Source organism: Rana temporaria, chromosome 11 (assembly GCF_905171775.1).
Source record: "Rana temporaria chromosome 11, aRanTem1.1, whole genome shotgun sequence".
NCBI classification, from domain to species: domain Eukaryota; kingdom Metazoa; phylum Chordata; class Amphibia; order Anura; family Ranidae; genus Rana; species Rana temporaria.
The window spans coordinates 153,642,798-153,659,685 of NC_053499.1; the positions used below are offsets into that span (position 1 = coordinate 153,642,798).

At 47.2% G+C, this 16,888-nt stretch overlaps 2 protein-coding genes across 2 annotated transcripts in view; one reads left to right on the forward strand and one right to left on the reverse strand.

Moving 5' to 3' along the window:
- Window positions 1–173: 173 nt before the first annotated feature.
- LOC120917897 (uncharacterized protein F13E9.13, mitochondrial-like) lies at window positions 174–15,748 on the reverse strand. The gene is made up of 7 exons (XM_040329489.1): window positions 15,719–15,748; window positions 9,246–9,320; window positions 9,070–9,152; window positions 6,597–6,777; window positions 4,510–4,660; window positions 2,540–2,667; window positions 174–561 (listed from the first exon to the last, which is right to left on the reverse strand). Exons 2-7 carry the CDS (start codon window positions 9,316–9,318, stop codon window positions 371–373), a joined length of 807 nt encoding a protein of 268 aa, XP_040185423.1. The 5' UTR covers window positions 9,319–9,320; window positions 15,719–15,748; the 3' UTR covers window positions 174–370.
- A 103-nt stretch (window positions 15,749–15,851) lies between these two features.
- CCNE1 (cyclin E1) overlaps window positions 15,852–16,888 on the forward strand; it is a gene marked incomplete in the record, with an annotated part of 21,483 nt that continues 20,446 nt past the window's right edge. The window contains 1 exon segment of the mRNA XM_040329490.1: window positions 15,852–15,952.

A 16,888-nucleotide genomic window follows, 5' to 3' on the forward strand; every position in this document is an offset into this window, starting at 1 on the left:
ACAAATAATGGATGAAATAAATCCCCCCCCTCCCCCATCAACTAATGGATGAATTCCCCTCCCCCGGAGCCATAGTGATTATCAGAACGTGTGACCTCACTACAGCCATTTGGCGCCCCCTATCTGTGAAAGGAAGTAACACGGCTTTAATTCCATTACAATATAACTTTACCTGCTGTAGAAATTGTAGATTTTATTGTTACATAGTAACATGATATTCAGTGGTGAAGATCAGAAGTGATTAGATATGAAATAAACCCACATCTGGGCGTTTTACCCCCCGCGGGAGGCCACTTGTGATACATTTGGTGAGGTAGGACCCCCCAGCAGTCGGGGGAAGGGCGGTGTTGGGGACGCCGCAGTCACACGTTCAGCTTCTTAGCTCATTCACCGCGTCCATGAACGACACGACTTTATCATAATTCACCGCGTTCCTCCAGTCGCCGCCATCTTTAAAGTACGAGCCGATGATTAAGCCGTTGGCGTGGATGTAATTCTTCACGTTGTGCGCCGTCACCCCGGATCCAATCAGCACCGGGATCCCAACCGATCGCTGGACCTCTACAACACAAAGGGAATTATAAACGAGCAACGTGATTGGTTCAATCAATGCTGACAGCGTGGATGTAAAGCCGAGGTGGCTTAAAAATAAAAGAGGGCCTCAAGTGGGGGCCACAAAGTCTTCTCAGGGCCACACAATAGTAGTGCGTTTCTGTGCTTTGGAGTGCATTGTGCTGAATTAGGAAGCCCATTGGGCCGTAATACACTGTGTGAGTAAATTGGAGTGATCCTTGTATCAGTGGCCACAACCATAACCCCCCGCACTGGTATCAGTGGCCACAATAATAACCCCCGGCATTGGTATCAGTGGCCACAATAATAACCCCCAGCACTGGTATCAGTGGCCACAACCATAACCCCCCGCACTGGTATCAGTGGCCACAATAATAACCCCCGGCATTGGTATCAGTGGCCACAATAATAACCCCCAGCACTGGTATCAGTGGCCACAATAATAACCTCCAGCACTGGTATCAGTGGCCACAATAATAACCCCCAGCACTGGTATCAGTGGCCACAATAATAACCTCCAGCACTGGTATCAGTGGCCACAATAATAACCCCCAGCACTGGTATCAGTGGCCACAATAATAACCCCCAGCACTGGTATCAGTGGCCACAATAATAACCCCCAGCACTGGTATCAGTGGCCACAATAATAACCCCCGGCACTGGTATCAGTGGCCACAATAATAACCCCCAGCACTGGTATCAGTGGCCACAATAATAACCCCCAGCACTGGTATCAGTGGCCACAATAATAACCCCCGGCACTGGTATCAGTGGCCACAATAATAACCTCCAGCACTGGTATCAGTGGCCACAATAATAACCCCCAGCACTGGTATCAGTGGCCACAATAATAACCCCCAGCACTGGTGTCAGTGGCCACAATAATAACCCCCGGAACTGGTATCAGTGGCCACAATAATAACCCCCAGCACTGGTATCAGTGGCCACAATAATAACCCCCGGCACTGGTATCAGTGGCCACAATAATAACCCCCGGCACTGGTATCAGTGGCCACAATAATAACCCCCAGCACTGGTATCAGTGGCCACAATAATAACCCCCGACACTGGTATCAGTGGCCACAATAATAACCCCCGGCACTGGTATCAGTGGCCACAATAATAACCCCCAGCACTGGTATCAGTGGCCACAATAAAAAAAAAACAGCATTAGTGTGAGTGGATGCAACAATAACCCTCAACATTGGTATCAGTGGCCACAAAATTAACTACCAGCATTAGTGCCAGTGGACACAATAATAACCCCAACCATAGCGTCAGTGGGCCGGATTCAGAAAGAAGATACGACGGTGTATCTCCTGATACACTGTCGTATCTCTGAGTCCGGCCGTCGTATCTATGCGCCTGATTCATAGAATCAGTTACGCATAGATATGCCTAAGATCCGACAGGTGTAATTGTGTTACACCGTCGGATCTTAAGCTGCAGTTCCAGGCCGGCCGCTAGGTGGCGCTTCCATATCTTTTACGTATCGGATATGCAAATGAGAATTTACGCCGATTCAGAAACGAACGACCGCCCGGCGCTTTTTTTTTTTACGTCGTTTGCGTTCGGCTTTTTCCAGCGGAAAGTTACCCCTGCTATAGCAGGGGTAAGTGCGGCGTATCCTATGTTAAGTATGGACGTCGTTCCCGCGCCGAGTTTTGAATTTTTTTACGTCGTTTGCGTAAGTCGTTCGCGAATACGGCCGCACGTAATTAACGTTAACGTCGAAACCAATGACGTCCTTGCGACGTCATTTGGAGCAACGCACGCCGGGTAAAATTTGCGGACGGCGCATGCGCTGTTCGATCGGCGCGGGAACAAGGGAATGTATTCTATAAAGGCGCCATGAATACATGAAAGGGTCTGAGAGGATCTCAGCGACACCCAGGAAGAAGCAGAGGTCTCACCGCTCCATCTGCTCACCTATGGGCCGGACATTATATCTCTCAGATTAGATTACCTCGGAGTTCTCGGGGGTCGGCCTCGTGTCCTGTGGCCAGTCCGGTTAATATCAATCCATCGGAGAGGAAGAACTCCGCCGCCTTCGCCGTCTCCGAGACCGAGACGTCCGCTGTTATGGCGTGGGAGCTGCAACGGTACAGACAACCGTCCAATAAAATACATCGATCGTACATTCCAATCGCTACACATTTACTTCAAAGCCCAACATAAGGAGTTAAAATACATACAGTGGAACCTCCGATTACAAAAATAATCCGTTCCAGGAGAATGCTTGTAATCCAAAGCGCTCGCATATCAAAGCGAGTTTCCCCATAGAAGTCAATGGAAACGAAAATAATTTGTTCCACATTGACTTCTATGAAATGCAATACCGCATGTGGCCAGAGGCGACGGGGGGCGCCAGAGAGCCTCGGAAACTGCCAGAAAGGCCAGAGGACAGCTCGGCTGACCTCGGAAACATATAGGTAGATTCAGGTACGTTGGCGTAACTTTGCGGCGGCGTAGCTTAAGGAATTTAAGCTACGCCGCCGTAAGTTAGCGAGGCAAGTACATGATTCACAATGTACTCGCCTGCTAAGTTACGTCGGCGTAGCCTGAATCGGCGGGCCTAAGGGCGCCTAATTCAAATGTGTTTGAGGGGGGCGTGTTTTATGTTAATGGCGCTTGACCTCACGTTTTTTACGTTTTACTTGAACTGCGCATGCGCCGGGCGCCTACATTTCCCAGTGTGCATTGCGGCTAAGTACGCCACACGGGCCTATTGATTTCGACGTGGACGTAAACAACGTAAATCCCGATTCGCGGACGACTTACGCAAACGACGTAAAAAATTCGAATTTCGACGCGGGAACGGCGGCCATACTTGACATTACTATTCCACTAGAGCCTAGCTCTAACTTTACGCGGCCTATCTCTTACGTAAACGGCGTAAAAGTACTGCGTCGGCCGGGGGCGTACGTTCGTGAATCGGCGTATCTCCTCATTTACATATTCTACGCCGACCGCAATGGAAGCGCCACCTAGCGGCCATCCGAAAAATTGCAATCTAAGATAGGACGGCGCAAGCCGTCGTATCTTAGATATGTTTAAGCGTATCTCTGTTTGAGAATACACTTAAACATAAGTCGGCGTAGATTCTGAGGTAGGTCGGCTTATCTACTGATAAGCCGGCCTAACTCTTTCTGAATCTACCTAATAGTATTTCCGAGCATTTCTGAACGACTACGATCGGCGCCATTCGGCTCCGGCACCCCCCTTACCTCAGGCCAAACGCGGTACTGCACACCGCTGTGGCCTGAATCTCGAAAAACCGAGTCAGGATTTAAAACAAATATTGTTCGTATTACTGTGATCTCAGGCTAACATGACCCCGCCCCCCTGAGGTTGCGTCCTCAAGACGTCCTGGGATCTCCGGAGAATTCTGCCGCATCTTACGTCAGCATTCTGGACCCCGCCCACCGCTGAATGAGGAGGAGCTGTCAGGTCACGTGATTTGACCAGGAGGTGTTGTATAATTTGTTCTAAAACATACGCAGGACGGGGGGGGCGCTCCTCAGGGGTGGGCCGCTCCTCGGGGGTGGGGCCACTCCTCGGGGGTGGGGCCACTCCTCGGGGTGGGGGGTGCTCCTCGTGGGTGGGGAGGAGGAGGAGACAAAGAAGAGAGGAGCGCACAAGTTGGAGTTCTTACTTTAAACATCTTCTATAAGGAAAGGTACACAGAGCAAGAGAAATACCGGCAGCTGTCCCTGTCTGTGATCACATGACCAGGAACCAAGCTGATTGGTTCTCATTCTTAGTACAAACCAGAAGCTGCCAATGACAGCGCAGCCCCAAAACTAGGAGCACGTGGTGCGGCACGCTCCTCGCTGTCCAAATGAGACACAGAGCCCAGTTCCCAGAGCCCAGGGAAATGCCCATCTCCAGGCTGCGGGTGAGAAGGCCTTTCTATGACAGGTTCTCTTTGATCACCTGTGTTTTTTCTTGATGTCGGTGAAGATCTGGATGCGCTCGGCTCCGATGGCTCTGCGGTATCTGAGGAGATCTCCGGCACAGGCGCTCACCACCCCCTCATCCGCCACATGGGAGAAGATGAAGCCCTCGGCGCGGATAAAGTCCAATCCTGAAACCCAAATGACAAGAGAGTCAGAATGTTCTACTGTATATCTGACAGGGGGGGGGGGACAATATATGCTATAGGGGGGCAAATATAAGCTATAGGGGGGGCAATATAAGCTATAGGGGGACAATATATGCTATAGGGGGGCAATATATGCTATAGGGGGGCAATATATGCTATAGGGGGGACAATATATGCTATGGGGGGAAAATATAAGCTATAGGGGGCAACATATGCTATAGGGGGCAATATATGCTATAGGGGGGCAATATATGCTATAGGGTGGGCAACATATGCTATAGGGGGGCAATATAAGCTATAGGGGGGACAAAATATGCTATAGGGGGGCAATATATGCTATGGGGGGGCAATATAAGCTATGGGAGGGGACAATATATGCTATAGGGGGGGGCAATATATGCTATAGGGGGGGCAATATATGCTATAGGGGGGGCAATATAAGCTATGGGAGGGGACAATATATGCTATAGGGGGGCAATATATGCTATAGGGGGCAATATATGCTATAGGGGGCAATATAAGCTATAGGGGGCAATATAAGCTATAGGGGGGCAATATATGCTATAGGGGGCAATATAAGCTATGGGAGGGGACAATATAAGCTATAGGGGGCAATATATGCTATAGGGGGGGCAATATATGCTATAGGGGGGCAATATAAGCTATGGGAGGGGACAATATATGCTATAGGGGGGCAATATAAGCTATGGGGGACAATATATGCTATAGGGGGGCAATATATGCTATAGGGGGGGCAATATAAGCTATGGGGGGGGACAATATATGCTATGGGGGGGGGGGGGCAATATAAGCTATAGGAGCATCAGAAAATAAACGACACAACAGGTTTATAAAAGTAAATTAAGAAATCGTTATAAAATTTAAAATTATATCCAAAACCTGCATCGCAGTGTAGTTCCCTTTTAACATGTGTTTGGATTAAACCCCCCCCCCTCCGATTCCCCCTTCCGATCCCCCCTCCCCTCCGATCCCTACCCTCCGCCCACTCTCTGCATTGTGAATAGGATTGAGGTCAGACAAGAGAAACGAGTTCTTACACCAAAATAGAGACACAATCAGGATTCTGAGGGATAAAGAGAAACATTTCCAACACAAGGTACTGTAGAGGAGAAAGCCGCATAATATGTATAATACAGGGGGCGTGTCTTGTCACCGATCTCTAATGAAGGGATAGGCTGCATTCTCAGTGATGTCATCAGTCTCTAGTGAAGTGATGGAGAACCTTGGCACCCCAGATGTTTTGGAACTACATTTCCCATGATGCTCCTGTACTCTGCAGTTTAAGTGAGCATCATGGGAAATGTAGTTCGCCATCACTGCACAGTGAATGGATAGGCTGCATTCTCAGTGATGTCATCGGTCTCTAGTGAATGGATAGGCTACATTCTCAGTGATGTCATCAGTCTCTAGTGAATGGATAGGCTGCATTCTCAGTGATGTCATCAGTCTCTAGTGAATGAATAGGCTGCATTCTCAGTGATGTCATCAGTATCTAGTATATGGATAGGCTGCATTCTCAGTGATGTCATCGGTCTCTAGTGAATGGATAGGCTACATTCTCAGTGATGTCATCAGTCTCTAGTGAATGGATAGGCTGCATTCTCAGTGATGTCATCAGTCTCTAGTGAATGGATAGGCTGCATTCTCAGTGATGTCATCAGTATCTAGTGAATGGATAGGCTGTATTCTCAGTGATGTCATCGGTATCTAGTGAATGGATAGGCTGCATTCTCAGTGATGTCATCGGTATCTAGTGAATGGATAGGCTACATTCTCAGTGATGTCACAAAAGAAACTTCAGTACAGACGAGGTGTTGAGTTGACATAACAGCTGCTATGTAGGGGGAGGGGGATTGTAACACAATGAATGATCACATGACTATCCTCCATGACGTACCTACTGCATGGGCCACAGCGAGCGCTTGTTGGTTGGCACAGGCGAGAATCTGGACCCCTAGAGGAAGGTCGGGGCAGGTCTGGCGGATGGCGGCGCACACAGCAGCCATGGACGCCGTAATTTCGGGTCCGATGTTCAGGGTGTACGGGATGTCATGCATGTTCTCCACTATGAGGCCGTCCTGACGAGAGAAAATCACCGACATCAGCACTTCCTCCAACAATCCAAAGGCCATGTCACCGTCCGTATGTAGTCACCGTCCGTATGTTGTCACCGCCCGTATGTAGTCACCGCCCGTATGTTGTCACCGTCCGTATATTGTCACCATCAATATGTTGTCACCGTCCGTATGTTGTCACCGTCCGTATGTTGTCACCGTCCCTATGATGTCACCGTCCCTATGATGTCACCGTCCGTATATTGTCACCGTCCGTATGTTGTCACCGTCCGTATGTTGTCACCGTCCGTATGTTGTCACCGTCCCTATGATGTCACCATCCGTATATTGTCACCATCCGTATATTGTCACCGTCCCTATGATGTCACCGTCCCTATGATGTCACCGTCCCTATGATGTCACCGTCCCTATGATGTCACCATCCGTATATTGTCACCGTCCGTATGTTGTCACCATCCGTATATTGTCACCGTCCCTATGATGTCACCTTCCCTATGATGTCACCGTCCCTATGATGTCACCGTCCCTATGATGTCACCATCCGTATATTGTCACCGTCCGTATGTTGTCACCGTCCGTATATTGTCACCGTCCGTATGATGTCACCGTCCGTATATTGTCACCGTCCGTATGTTGTCACCGTCCGTATATTGTCACCGTCCGTATGATGTCACTGTCCGTATGTTGTCACCGTCAGTAGGCTGTCACCGTCCGTATGTTGTCACCGTCCGTATGTTGTCACCGTCCGTAGGCTGTCACCGTCCCTATGTTGTCACCGTCCCTATGTTGTCACCGTCCGTATGTTGTCACCGTCCGTATATTGTCACCGTCCCTATGTTGTCACCGTCCATATGATGTCACCGTCCGTATGTTGTCACCGTCAGTAGGCTGTCATCATCCGTATGATGTCATCATCCGTATATTGTCACCATCCCAGCGCTGGAACAACAATCAGAGTCCAGAGGGTTCCCCGAGTCACCGGCGGCTCTGACAACCGCTAACTCATCTGTCCAATCAGAGGAACCCGGGACTGTACAGGACATAGTAAGCTCCAGGGATGACCCTTACTTCCCTACATAGCAAGTCATTCCATTGGAACAAGCATGCGCACAGTGAAGTCAGAACTGCCCACTTGTGTTCCAGGTGATCTTGTCAGTGCCGAGTTTCTTACATCTCAAAATAGAAGTCCCGGGTCTGCAGAGGGATTTTAAAGTGAAGCTGAAGGCAAAAAAATTAGAATTTCAGATTAAATTTTTTTTGAATTTTCTGAAAAATTTGTTAACCGGGTTTTCGTTAATTTGAATATTTACAAATTAACAAATTTGTTGAATTTCATTGAAAAAAAGAAAAGAAATCGGCAACGAAACGAATTGCACAATTGTCTTAATGAAAGGGGTGGGGCCAGGGACAGTCAGGCCGGGGAGGAAAGGGCTAGGTCAGGGCTCGACAAATCCCGGTCGCCAGGTCGCCATGGCGACTAGAAATAGGGTCCTGGCAACTTGGCTTGGAAGGGGGGGCAAAAAATAAAAAATAAATGTTTTTTTTGTGAGCTGGTGCCATCTGGTGGTGGCCGTTGGTATTACAAGTTAAGCATTACAAGTTAAACAGCAATTCTAATGTAATTTTTCACTATTTTCACTGCCATCTTCTTCCCTCTAATTAGAACCCCCAAACATTATATATATTTTTTATCCTAACACCCTAGAGAATAAAATGGCGATCGTTGCAATACTTTCTGTCACGCCGTATTTGCGCAGCGGTCTTACAAGCGCACTTTTTTGGGAAAAAATTACACTTTTTTTAATTAAAAAATAAGACAACAGTAAAGTTATACCCATTTTTTTTTATATTATGAAAGATAATGTTACGCCGAGTAAATTCATACCGAACATGTCACGCTTCAAAATTGCGTCCGCTCGTGGAATGGCGACAAACTTACCCTTTTAAAATCTCCATAGGCGACGTTTAAAAAAATCTACAGGTTGCATGTTTTGAGTTACAGAGGAGGTCTAGGGCTAGAATTATTGCTCTCGCTCTACCGATCGCGGCGATACCTCACATGTGTGGTTTGAACACCGTTTACATATGCGGTCGCTGCTCACGTATGTGTTCGCTTCTGCGCGCAAGCTCGTCGGGACGGGGCGCGTTTTCTGGCTCCTAACTTTTTTAGCTGGCTCCTAGATTCCAAGCACATTTGTCAACCCTGGGTTAGGTGATGCTAGACGTCCTCCAGCCAGGAAATGAGAGGTCGTGACCTGCAAGTCAGGAATCATAAGGAGACACATTAACCCTTACTATGCCGGCCTTCTTGTAGAGCTCCGCCTCCCTGCACGCCTCCTCCGCAATCTGAGCCACCGGTAACCCGCCGCCCGGAGTGCCTGATTGTATTGGAGAGACAGAGGAAGGTCAATGGGGGAATCTCACAGATATCACTCAATACGTGTAAAAAGAGGAGGAGGAGGGGCACCTACCTGGCAACGCCCGGACATGCACCATGCCGATGACCGCAGACTTCAGCCTTCCAAAGAGCTGCAAGAACTTCATGGCTTGAAAGAAAAAAAGAAAAATGAAGTAAATGTGTCAGAGAAACACTTCCAGGTTTTTCTATTATCTCTCACAGAGATCACAGGACTCCCCCTGACGAAGCCTTCATCCGCTCACAGAGATCACAGGACTCCCCCTGACGAAGCCTTCATCCGCTCACAGAGATCACAGGACTCCCCCTGACGAAGCCTTCATCCGCTCACAGAGATCACAGGACTCCCCCTGACGAAGCCTTCATCCGCTCACAGAGATCACAGGACTCCCCCTGACGAAGCCTTCATCCGCTCCCAGAGATCACAGGACTCCCCCTGACGAAGCCTTCATCCGCTCACAGAGATCACAGGACTCCCCCTGACGAAGCCTTCATCTGCTCACAGAGATCACAGGACTCCCCCTGACGAAGCCTTCATCCGCTCACAGAGATCACAGGACTCCCCCTGACGAAGCCTTCATCCGGCACCACCGTTGTTCAGGCATCATCCAGGGTCGCCATCTACCTCCTGGACTGAGATGTCGGCTCACACAGACGACACACAACCATGGAAATCCTGGTGCCTGTTCACAAATGTCTGACGCAGATCAGCCCCTGCAGCAGGCTTTCGCCTCGCTGCAAAGTTACAATGTACAGTCTGATTGATCACCGGGGGAGGGGATGCCGATGACCGGGGGAAGCAAAATGTAACCAGATTCCACTTTCCACTTTTTTTTCCCTTTTGGATGAGACAACGTTTAATTTCTCTAGAAGCCGGTCTATGAGACATGAAATACCGGATCCTCGCTTATCTCCATCACCCGACCGCCGCCCAGCCAGAAATAACAAAGCAAATATATTATGTGAACCTCATCTGCCCGTCCGTCATCAGCTCACACATGGGCACAGCCACCGGGATTACATGTGCTTTTACTACTCTGCTTGTGAGTGTTTTAAATCATAAACATCCATAGGAAAGAGAGAAAAAAAGCTCATAGTGCTCTCTCTGAAAGCATTAGCAATAATAAGCATTAGAAACACTCACGAGCAGAGAAGTGAAAGCACATGTAAGACCAATCCAACGTATGAAAACCAAACCCATTGCACAGCTCACCACTACTCTCATGGATCCCGTCCTCCCATGAGCATAATGGTGTCATTAAAATTACAGGCCCCGCCCCTTTACACCTATCGTCCTACAGCAGGACTTCTTCAGAACCCACGATTTTACTACTCTGCTTGTGAGTGTTTTTAATCATATGCATCCATATGAAAAAAAGGGAAAAAAGCTCATAGTGCTCTCTCTGAAAGCGTTAGCAATAATAAGCATTAGAAACACTCACAAGCAGAGAAGTGAAAGCACATGTAAGACCAATCCAATATATGTAAACCAAACTGATTGCACATCTCACCACTACTCTCATGGATCCCGCCCACCATTAGCATAGTGCTCTCTGAGAGCTTTATTTGGTAATAATAAGTATTAGAAACACTCACAAGCAGAGCAGTAAAAACACATGTAAGACCAATCCAATATACTGTATTTAAACCAAACAGATGGCACCAATTGCACAGCTCACCACTACTATTATAGATCCTGAGCTTCCATTAGTAGGATGGAGTCATTCAAATTACAGGCTCCGCCCCTTTACGCCTATCGTCCTACAGCAGGAATTTCTCAGGACCCACGATTTTACTACTCAGCTTGTGAGTGTTTTTAATCATATACTTCCATATGAAAAAAGGAAAAAAAAAGAAGCTCATAGTGCTCTCTCTAAAAGCGTTAGCAATAATAAGCATTAGAAACACTCACAAGCAGAGAAGTGAAAGCACATGTGAGACCAATCCAACGTATGAAAACCAAACCCATTGCACAGCTCACCAATACTCTCATGGATCCCGTCCTCCCATGAGCATAATGGTGTCATTAAAATTACAGGCTCCGCCCCTTTACACCTATAGTCCTACAGCAGGACTTCTTTAGAACCTATGATTTTACTACTCTGCTTGCGAGTGTTTTTTAATCATATACATCCATATTAAAGAGAGAAAAAAACTCTCATAGTGCTCTCTGAAAACTTTAATTAGCAATAATAATGATTAGAAACACTCACAAGCAGAGCAGTAAAAACAAATGTAACCCCAATCAAATATACTGTATGTAAACCAAATAGATGGCACCGATTGCACAGCTCACCACTACTCTCATGGATCCCGTCCTCAAATGAGCATAATGGTGTCATTAAAATTACAGGCTCCGCCTCTTTACACCTATCGTCCTACAGCAGGACTTCTTCAGAACCCTTGATTTTACTACTCTGCTTGTGAGTGTTTTTAATCATATGCATCCATATGGGGAAAAAAACGCTCATAGTGCTCCCTGAAAGCGTTAGCAATAATAAGCATTAGAAACACTCACAAGCAAAGTAAAAGCACATGTAAGACCAATCCAACGTATGTAAACCAAACCGATTGCACCGATTCGATTGCACCGCTCACCACTACGCTCATGGATCCCGTCCTCCCATTAGCATAATGGTGTCATTAAAATTACAGACTCCGCCCCTTTACGCCTATCGTCCTACAGACTTGTTCAGAACCCACGATTTTACTACTCGGCCTGTGAGTGTTTTTAATCATATACATCCATATGAAAGAGAGAAAACACTCTCATAGTGCTCTCTGAAAACTTTATTTTGCAATAATAATGATTAGAAACACTCACAAGCAGAGCAGTAAAACCAAATGTATTCCCAATCCAATATTATCTAAATGAAACGGACTGCACCGATTACACAGCTCACCACTTCTCTCGTGGAATCCAACCTCCCATTAGCAAGATGGTGTCATTAAAATCGCAGGCTTCACCCCTTTGCGCCTAACGTCCTACAGCAGGACTTCTTCAGAACCCATGATTTTACTACTCCGCTACTGAGTGTTTTTAATCATATACATCCATATTAAAGAGAGAAAAAACTCTCATAGTGCTCTCTGAAAACTTTAATTAGCAATAATAATGATTAGAAACACTCACAAGCAGAGCAGTAACACATGTAACCCCAATCCAATATACTGTATGTAAACCAAACAGATGGCCCCGATTGCACAGCTCACCACTACTATTATGGATCCTGAGCTTCCATTAGTATGATGGAGATATTAAAATTACAGGCTCCGTCCCTTTACACCTATCGTCCTACAACAGGACTTCTTCAGGACCCCTGATTTTACTTCTCTGCTTGTGAGTGTTTTTAATCATATGCATCCATATGAAAGAGAGAAAAAACTCTCATAGTGCTCTCTCTGAAAGCGTTAGCAATAATAAGCATTAGAAACACTCACAAGCAGAGAAGTGAAAGCACATGTAAGACCAATCCAATGTATGTAAACCAAACCGATTGCACCGATTCGATTGCACAGCTCACCACTACGCTCATGGATCCCATCCTACCATTAGCATAATGGTGTCATTAAAATGTCAGGCTCCGCCCATTTACACCTATTGTCCTACAGCAGGACTTCTTCAGAACCCTTGATTTTACTACTCTGCTTGTGAGTGTTTTTAATCATAAACATCCATATGAAAGAGAGAAAAAACTCTCATAGTGCTCTCTGAAAACTATATTTAGCAATAATAAGGATTAGAAACACTCACGAGCAGAGCAGTAAAAACAAGTGCAACCCCAATCCAATATACTGTATGTAAACCAAATAAATGGCACCGATTGCACAGCTCACCACTACTATTATGGATCCTGAGCTTCCATTAGTAGGATGGAGTCATAAAAATTACAGGCTCCGCCCCTTTACACCTACTGTCCTATAGCAGGACTTCTTCAGGACCCCTGATTTTACTTCTCTGCTTCTGAGTGTTTTTAATCATATGCATTCATATGAAAAAAGGGGGGAAAAAAGCTCATAGTGCTCTCTGAAAGCGTTAGCAATAATAAGAATTAGAAACACTCAAAAGCAGAGAAGTGAAAGCACATGTATTCCCAATCCAATGTATCTAAACCAAACTGATTGCACCGATTGCACAGCTCACCACTACTCTCATGGATCCCGCCCACCATTAGCATAATGGTGTCATTAAAATTACAGGCTCCGCCTCTTTACACCTATCGTCCTACAGCAGGACTTCTTCAGAACCCTTGATTTTACTACTCTGCTTGTGAGTGTTTTTAATCATAAACATCAATATGAAAGAGAGAAAAAACTCTCATAGTGCTCTCTGAAAACTTTATTTAGCAATAATAAGGATTAGAAACACAAGCAGAGCAGTAAAAACACATGTAACCCTAATCCAATATACTGTATGTAAACCAAATAGATGGCACCGATTGCACAGCTCACCACTACTATTATGGATCCTGAGCTTCCATTAGTAGGATGGAGTCATAAAAATTACAGGCTCCGCCCCTTTACACCTACTGTCCTATAGCAGGACTTCTTCAGGACCCCTGATTTTACTTCTCTGCTTGTGAGTGTTTTTAATCATATGCATTCATATGAAAAAAGGGGGGAAAAAAGCTCATAGTGCTCTCTGAAAGCGTTAGCAATAATAAGAATTAGAAACACTCAAAAGCAGAGAAGTGAAAGCACATGTATTCCCAATCCAATGTATCTAAACCAAACTGATTGCACCGATTGCACAGCTCACCACTACTCTCATGGATCCCGCCCACCATTAGCATAATGGTGTCATTAAAATTACAGGCTCCGCCTCTTTACACCTATCGTCCTACAGCAGGACTTCTTCAGAACCCTTGATTTTACTACTCTGCTTGTGAGTGTTTTTAATCATAAACATCAATATGAAAGAGAGAAAAAACTCTCATAGTGCTCTCTGAAAACTTTATTTAGCAATAATAAGGATTAGAAACACAAGCAGAGCAGTAAAAACACATGTAACCCTAATCCAATATACTGTATGTAAACCAAATAGATGGCACCGATTGCACAGCTCAGCACTACTATTATGGATCCTGAGCTTCCATTAGTATGATGGAGACATTAAAATTACAGGCTCCGCCCCTTTACACCTATCGTCCTACAGCAGGACTTCTTCAGAACCCCTGATTTTACTTCTCTGCTTGTGAGTGTTTTTAATCATATACATCCATATGAAAGAGAGAAAAAACTCTCATAGTGCTCTCTGAAAACTTTAATTAGCAATAATTAGCAATCTGCTTGTGAGTGTTTTTAATCATAAACATACATATGAAAAAAGGGGAAAAAAGCTCATAGTGCTCTCTGAAAGCGTTAGCAATAATAAGCATTAGAAACACTCACAAGCAGAGAAGTGAAAGCACATGTAGGACCAATCCAACGTATGTAAACCAAACCGATTGCACATCTCACCACTACTCTCATGGATCCCATCCTGCCATTGTTACATTGTATCCCTGGGAGGAGACAATCATAGATGGAGCCCAGTGTGGGGGGATCGGGAAGTTGTTACATTGTATCCCTGGGGGAGATTCAGGCAAATTACTATAGATGGAGCCCAGTGTAGAAGGGGGGGAAGGAGTTGGGAAGTTGTTACATTGTATCACTGGGGGGAGACTGCCATAGATGGAGCCCAGTGTGGGGGGGATTGGGAAGTTGTTACGTTGTATCAGGTGCACTCAATGTTACTTTGTGTGAAGGCAAGTGGGGGAGGGGCTCCCTGGCAGTAGGGGGCGCTGTTCTGCACACATAATGACATATATGGAGTATAAACTGGAAGGATCATCAATAATTGGAAGTTGTTACATTGTATCGGGGGGAGCTCAGTGTGGAGGAATCAGGAGATTGTTACATTGTATCAGGTGCACTCAGTGTTATATGGTGTCAGGTGAAGGGGTATTGGGGGGTATAGGGTTCCCTGCCAGTAGGGGGCGCTGTTCTGCACACAGACTGGAAGGATCTATTAATAAAGGGAAGTTGTTACATTGTATCAGGCAGATTACTATATATGGAGCTCAGTGTGGAGGGATCAGTAAGTTGTTACATTGTATCAGTGGGGGGGGGGGTTTGGGAAGTTGTTACATTGTATCAGTGGGGGGGGGGGGGGGTTGGGAAGTTGTTACATTGTATCAGTGGGGGGGGGGTTGGGAAGTTGTTACATTGTATCAGTGGGGGGGGGGTTGGGAAGTTGTTACATTGTATCAGTGGGGGGGGGTTTGGGAAGTTGTTACATTGTATCAGTGGGGGGTTGGGAAGTTGTTACATTGTATTAGTGGGGGGGTTGTTACATTGTATCAGTGGGGGGTTGGGAAGTTGTTACATTGTATTAGTGGGGGGGTTGTTACATTGTATCAGTGGGGGGTTGGGAAGTTGTTACATTGTATTAGTGGGGGGGTTGTTACATTGTATCAGTGGGGGGGGGTTGGATGGTGGGGGGAGGGGTTCGGGTCTCTCACACACACACATCCATTCGGGTCTCACCGATTCCTCTCCGTCTTTACCTCCAGCTCCTCCCACCACATGTCGGGCGCGCGCTTCCGTCGCCTCGCCCCGCCCCCTCCCCCCTCTGTGAACACGAAGCTCCTCCCCCCAAGGCGCGAGTCCCGCCCTCCTCCTCTCCCCGGGTCCCGGCTGGCAGTGTATATAACCGGGCAGGCGGGGGAGACCGGGGATCGGCTGAGAGCGAGGGACATCGGAGGAGAGCACATCCCCCCCACCACACACGTGTACCGATCGGATCTGCCCCCTCCCCCCATTCTATGTGATAGGACCCCCCCACTATGGGGAGATGAGCGCCCCCCAACTTCACTCTGTAACCCCATCTGTCTGCACCGACCCCCCCCCAGGTAAGTGTCCCCATCCTGGGATGTGTGAGATGTGTCCCCAGGGTGGGGGGAGGTGATGGAGGTCTCCCCCTCCCCCACCTATAGAAAGTTTCCAGACAAGTCTGCATGCAGATCGTCCTCCATTATAGGGCCACATTGCCTGACCCAGGGGCCCCTGAGCAGCAGAACCTGGCTGCCCCTCCACCAACCCACCCCATGTGATGACCCTCTCTGACATCTGTTTTTCAGCTGCTGTGCCACCTGTGAGCCCCAGCAATGCCCATCATGAGGTAGGTACCCCCTCCCCCATTTGGGGTGCCCTCCGATTGCCCCCCTATATAATGTCTATTAATTCCCCCCCCCTATATATATAATGTCTCTCTTTCTTGCAGTTACAAATTGGAGGAGAAAAACACAAAGACCACCGGAGGGTCCAGGAAAAGGAAGGCAGATGTGCTCATTGTAAGAGAACACAAAGAGTGTGACCACCGGGGGGGGGGGGTGTGTATTAGTGTCTGGGGGGTGTAACGTGTGTATCAGTGTCTGGGGGGGGGGGTTAGTGTGCGCGCATGTTTTTTGGGGGGGGGGGAGTAGTGTGTGTGTCTCAGGGGGTACGTGTGTGTGTGACTGAGGGGGGGTTACTGTTTGTGGGGGGGGGGTATAGTGTACGTGTGACTGAGGGGGTACTGTTATGTCTGTGTGGGGGGGGGGGTAGGTACTGGGAGGCTGCGTGTGGGCATGAGGGGGTACGTGTGTGTGGTTTGGGTTGTAGTGTGGTGTGTGTGTGTGTGTGTGTGTGTGTGTGTGGTGTCGGGGGTAGGAGATG

Excerpts from the sequence above, each read along its gene's own strand:
- LOC120917897 (XM_040329489.1), bottom strand. The coding sequence starts at position 9,318 with ATGAAGTTCTTGCAGCTCTTTGGAAGGCTGAAGTCTGCGGTCATCGGC. Across the intron at positions 9,153-9,245 it reads GCATGTCCGGGCGTTGCCAG|GCACTCCGGGCGGCGGGTTA; the intron begins GTAGGTGCCCCT and ends CAATACAATCAG. Across the intron at positions 562-2,539 it reads CGACCCCCGAGAACTCCGAG|AGGTCCAGCGATCGGTTGGG; the intron begins GTAATCTAATCT and ends TTTGTGTTGTAG.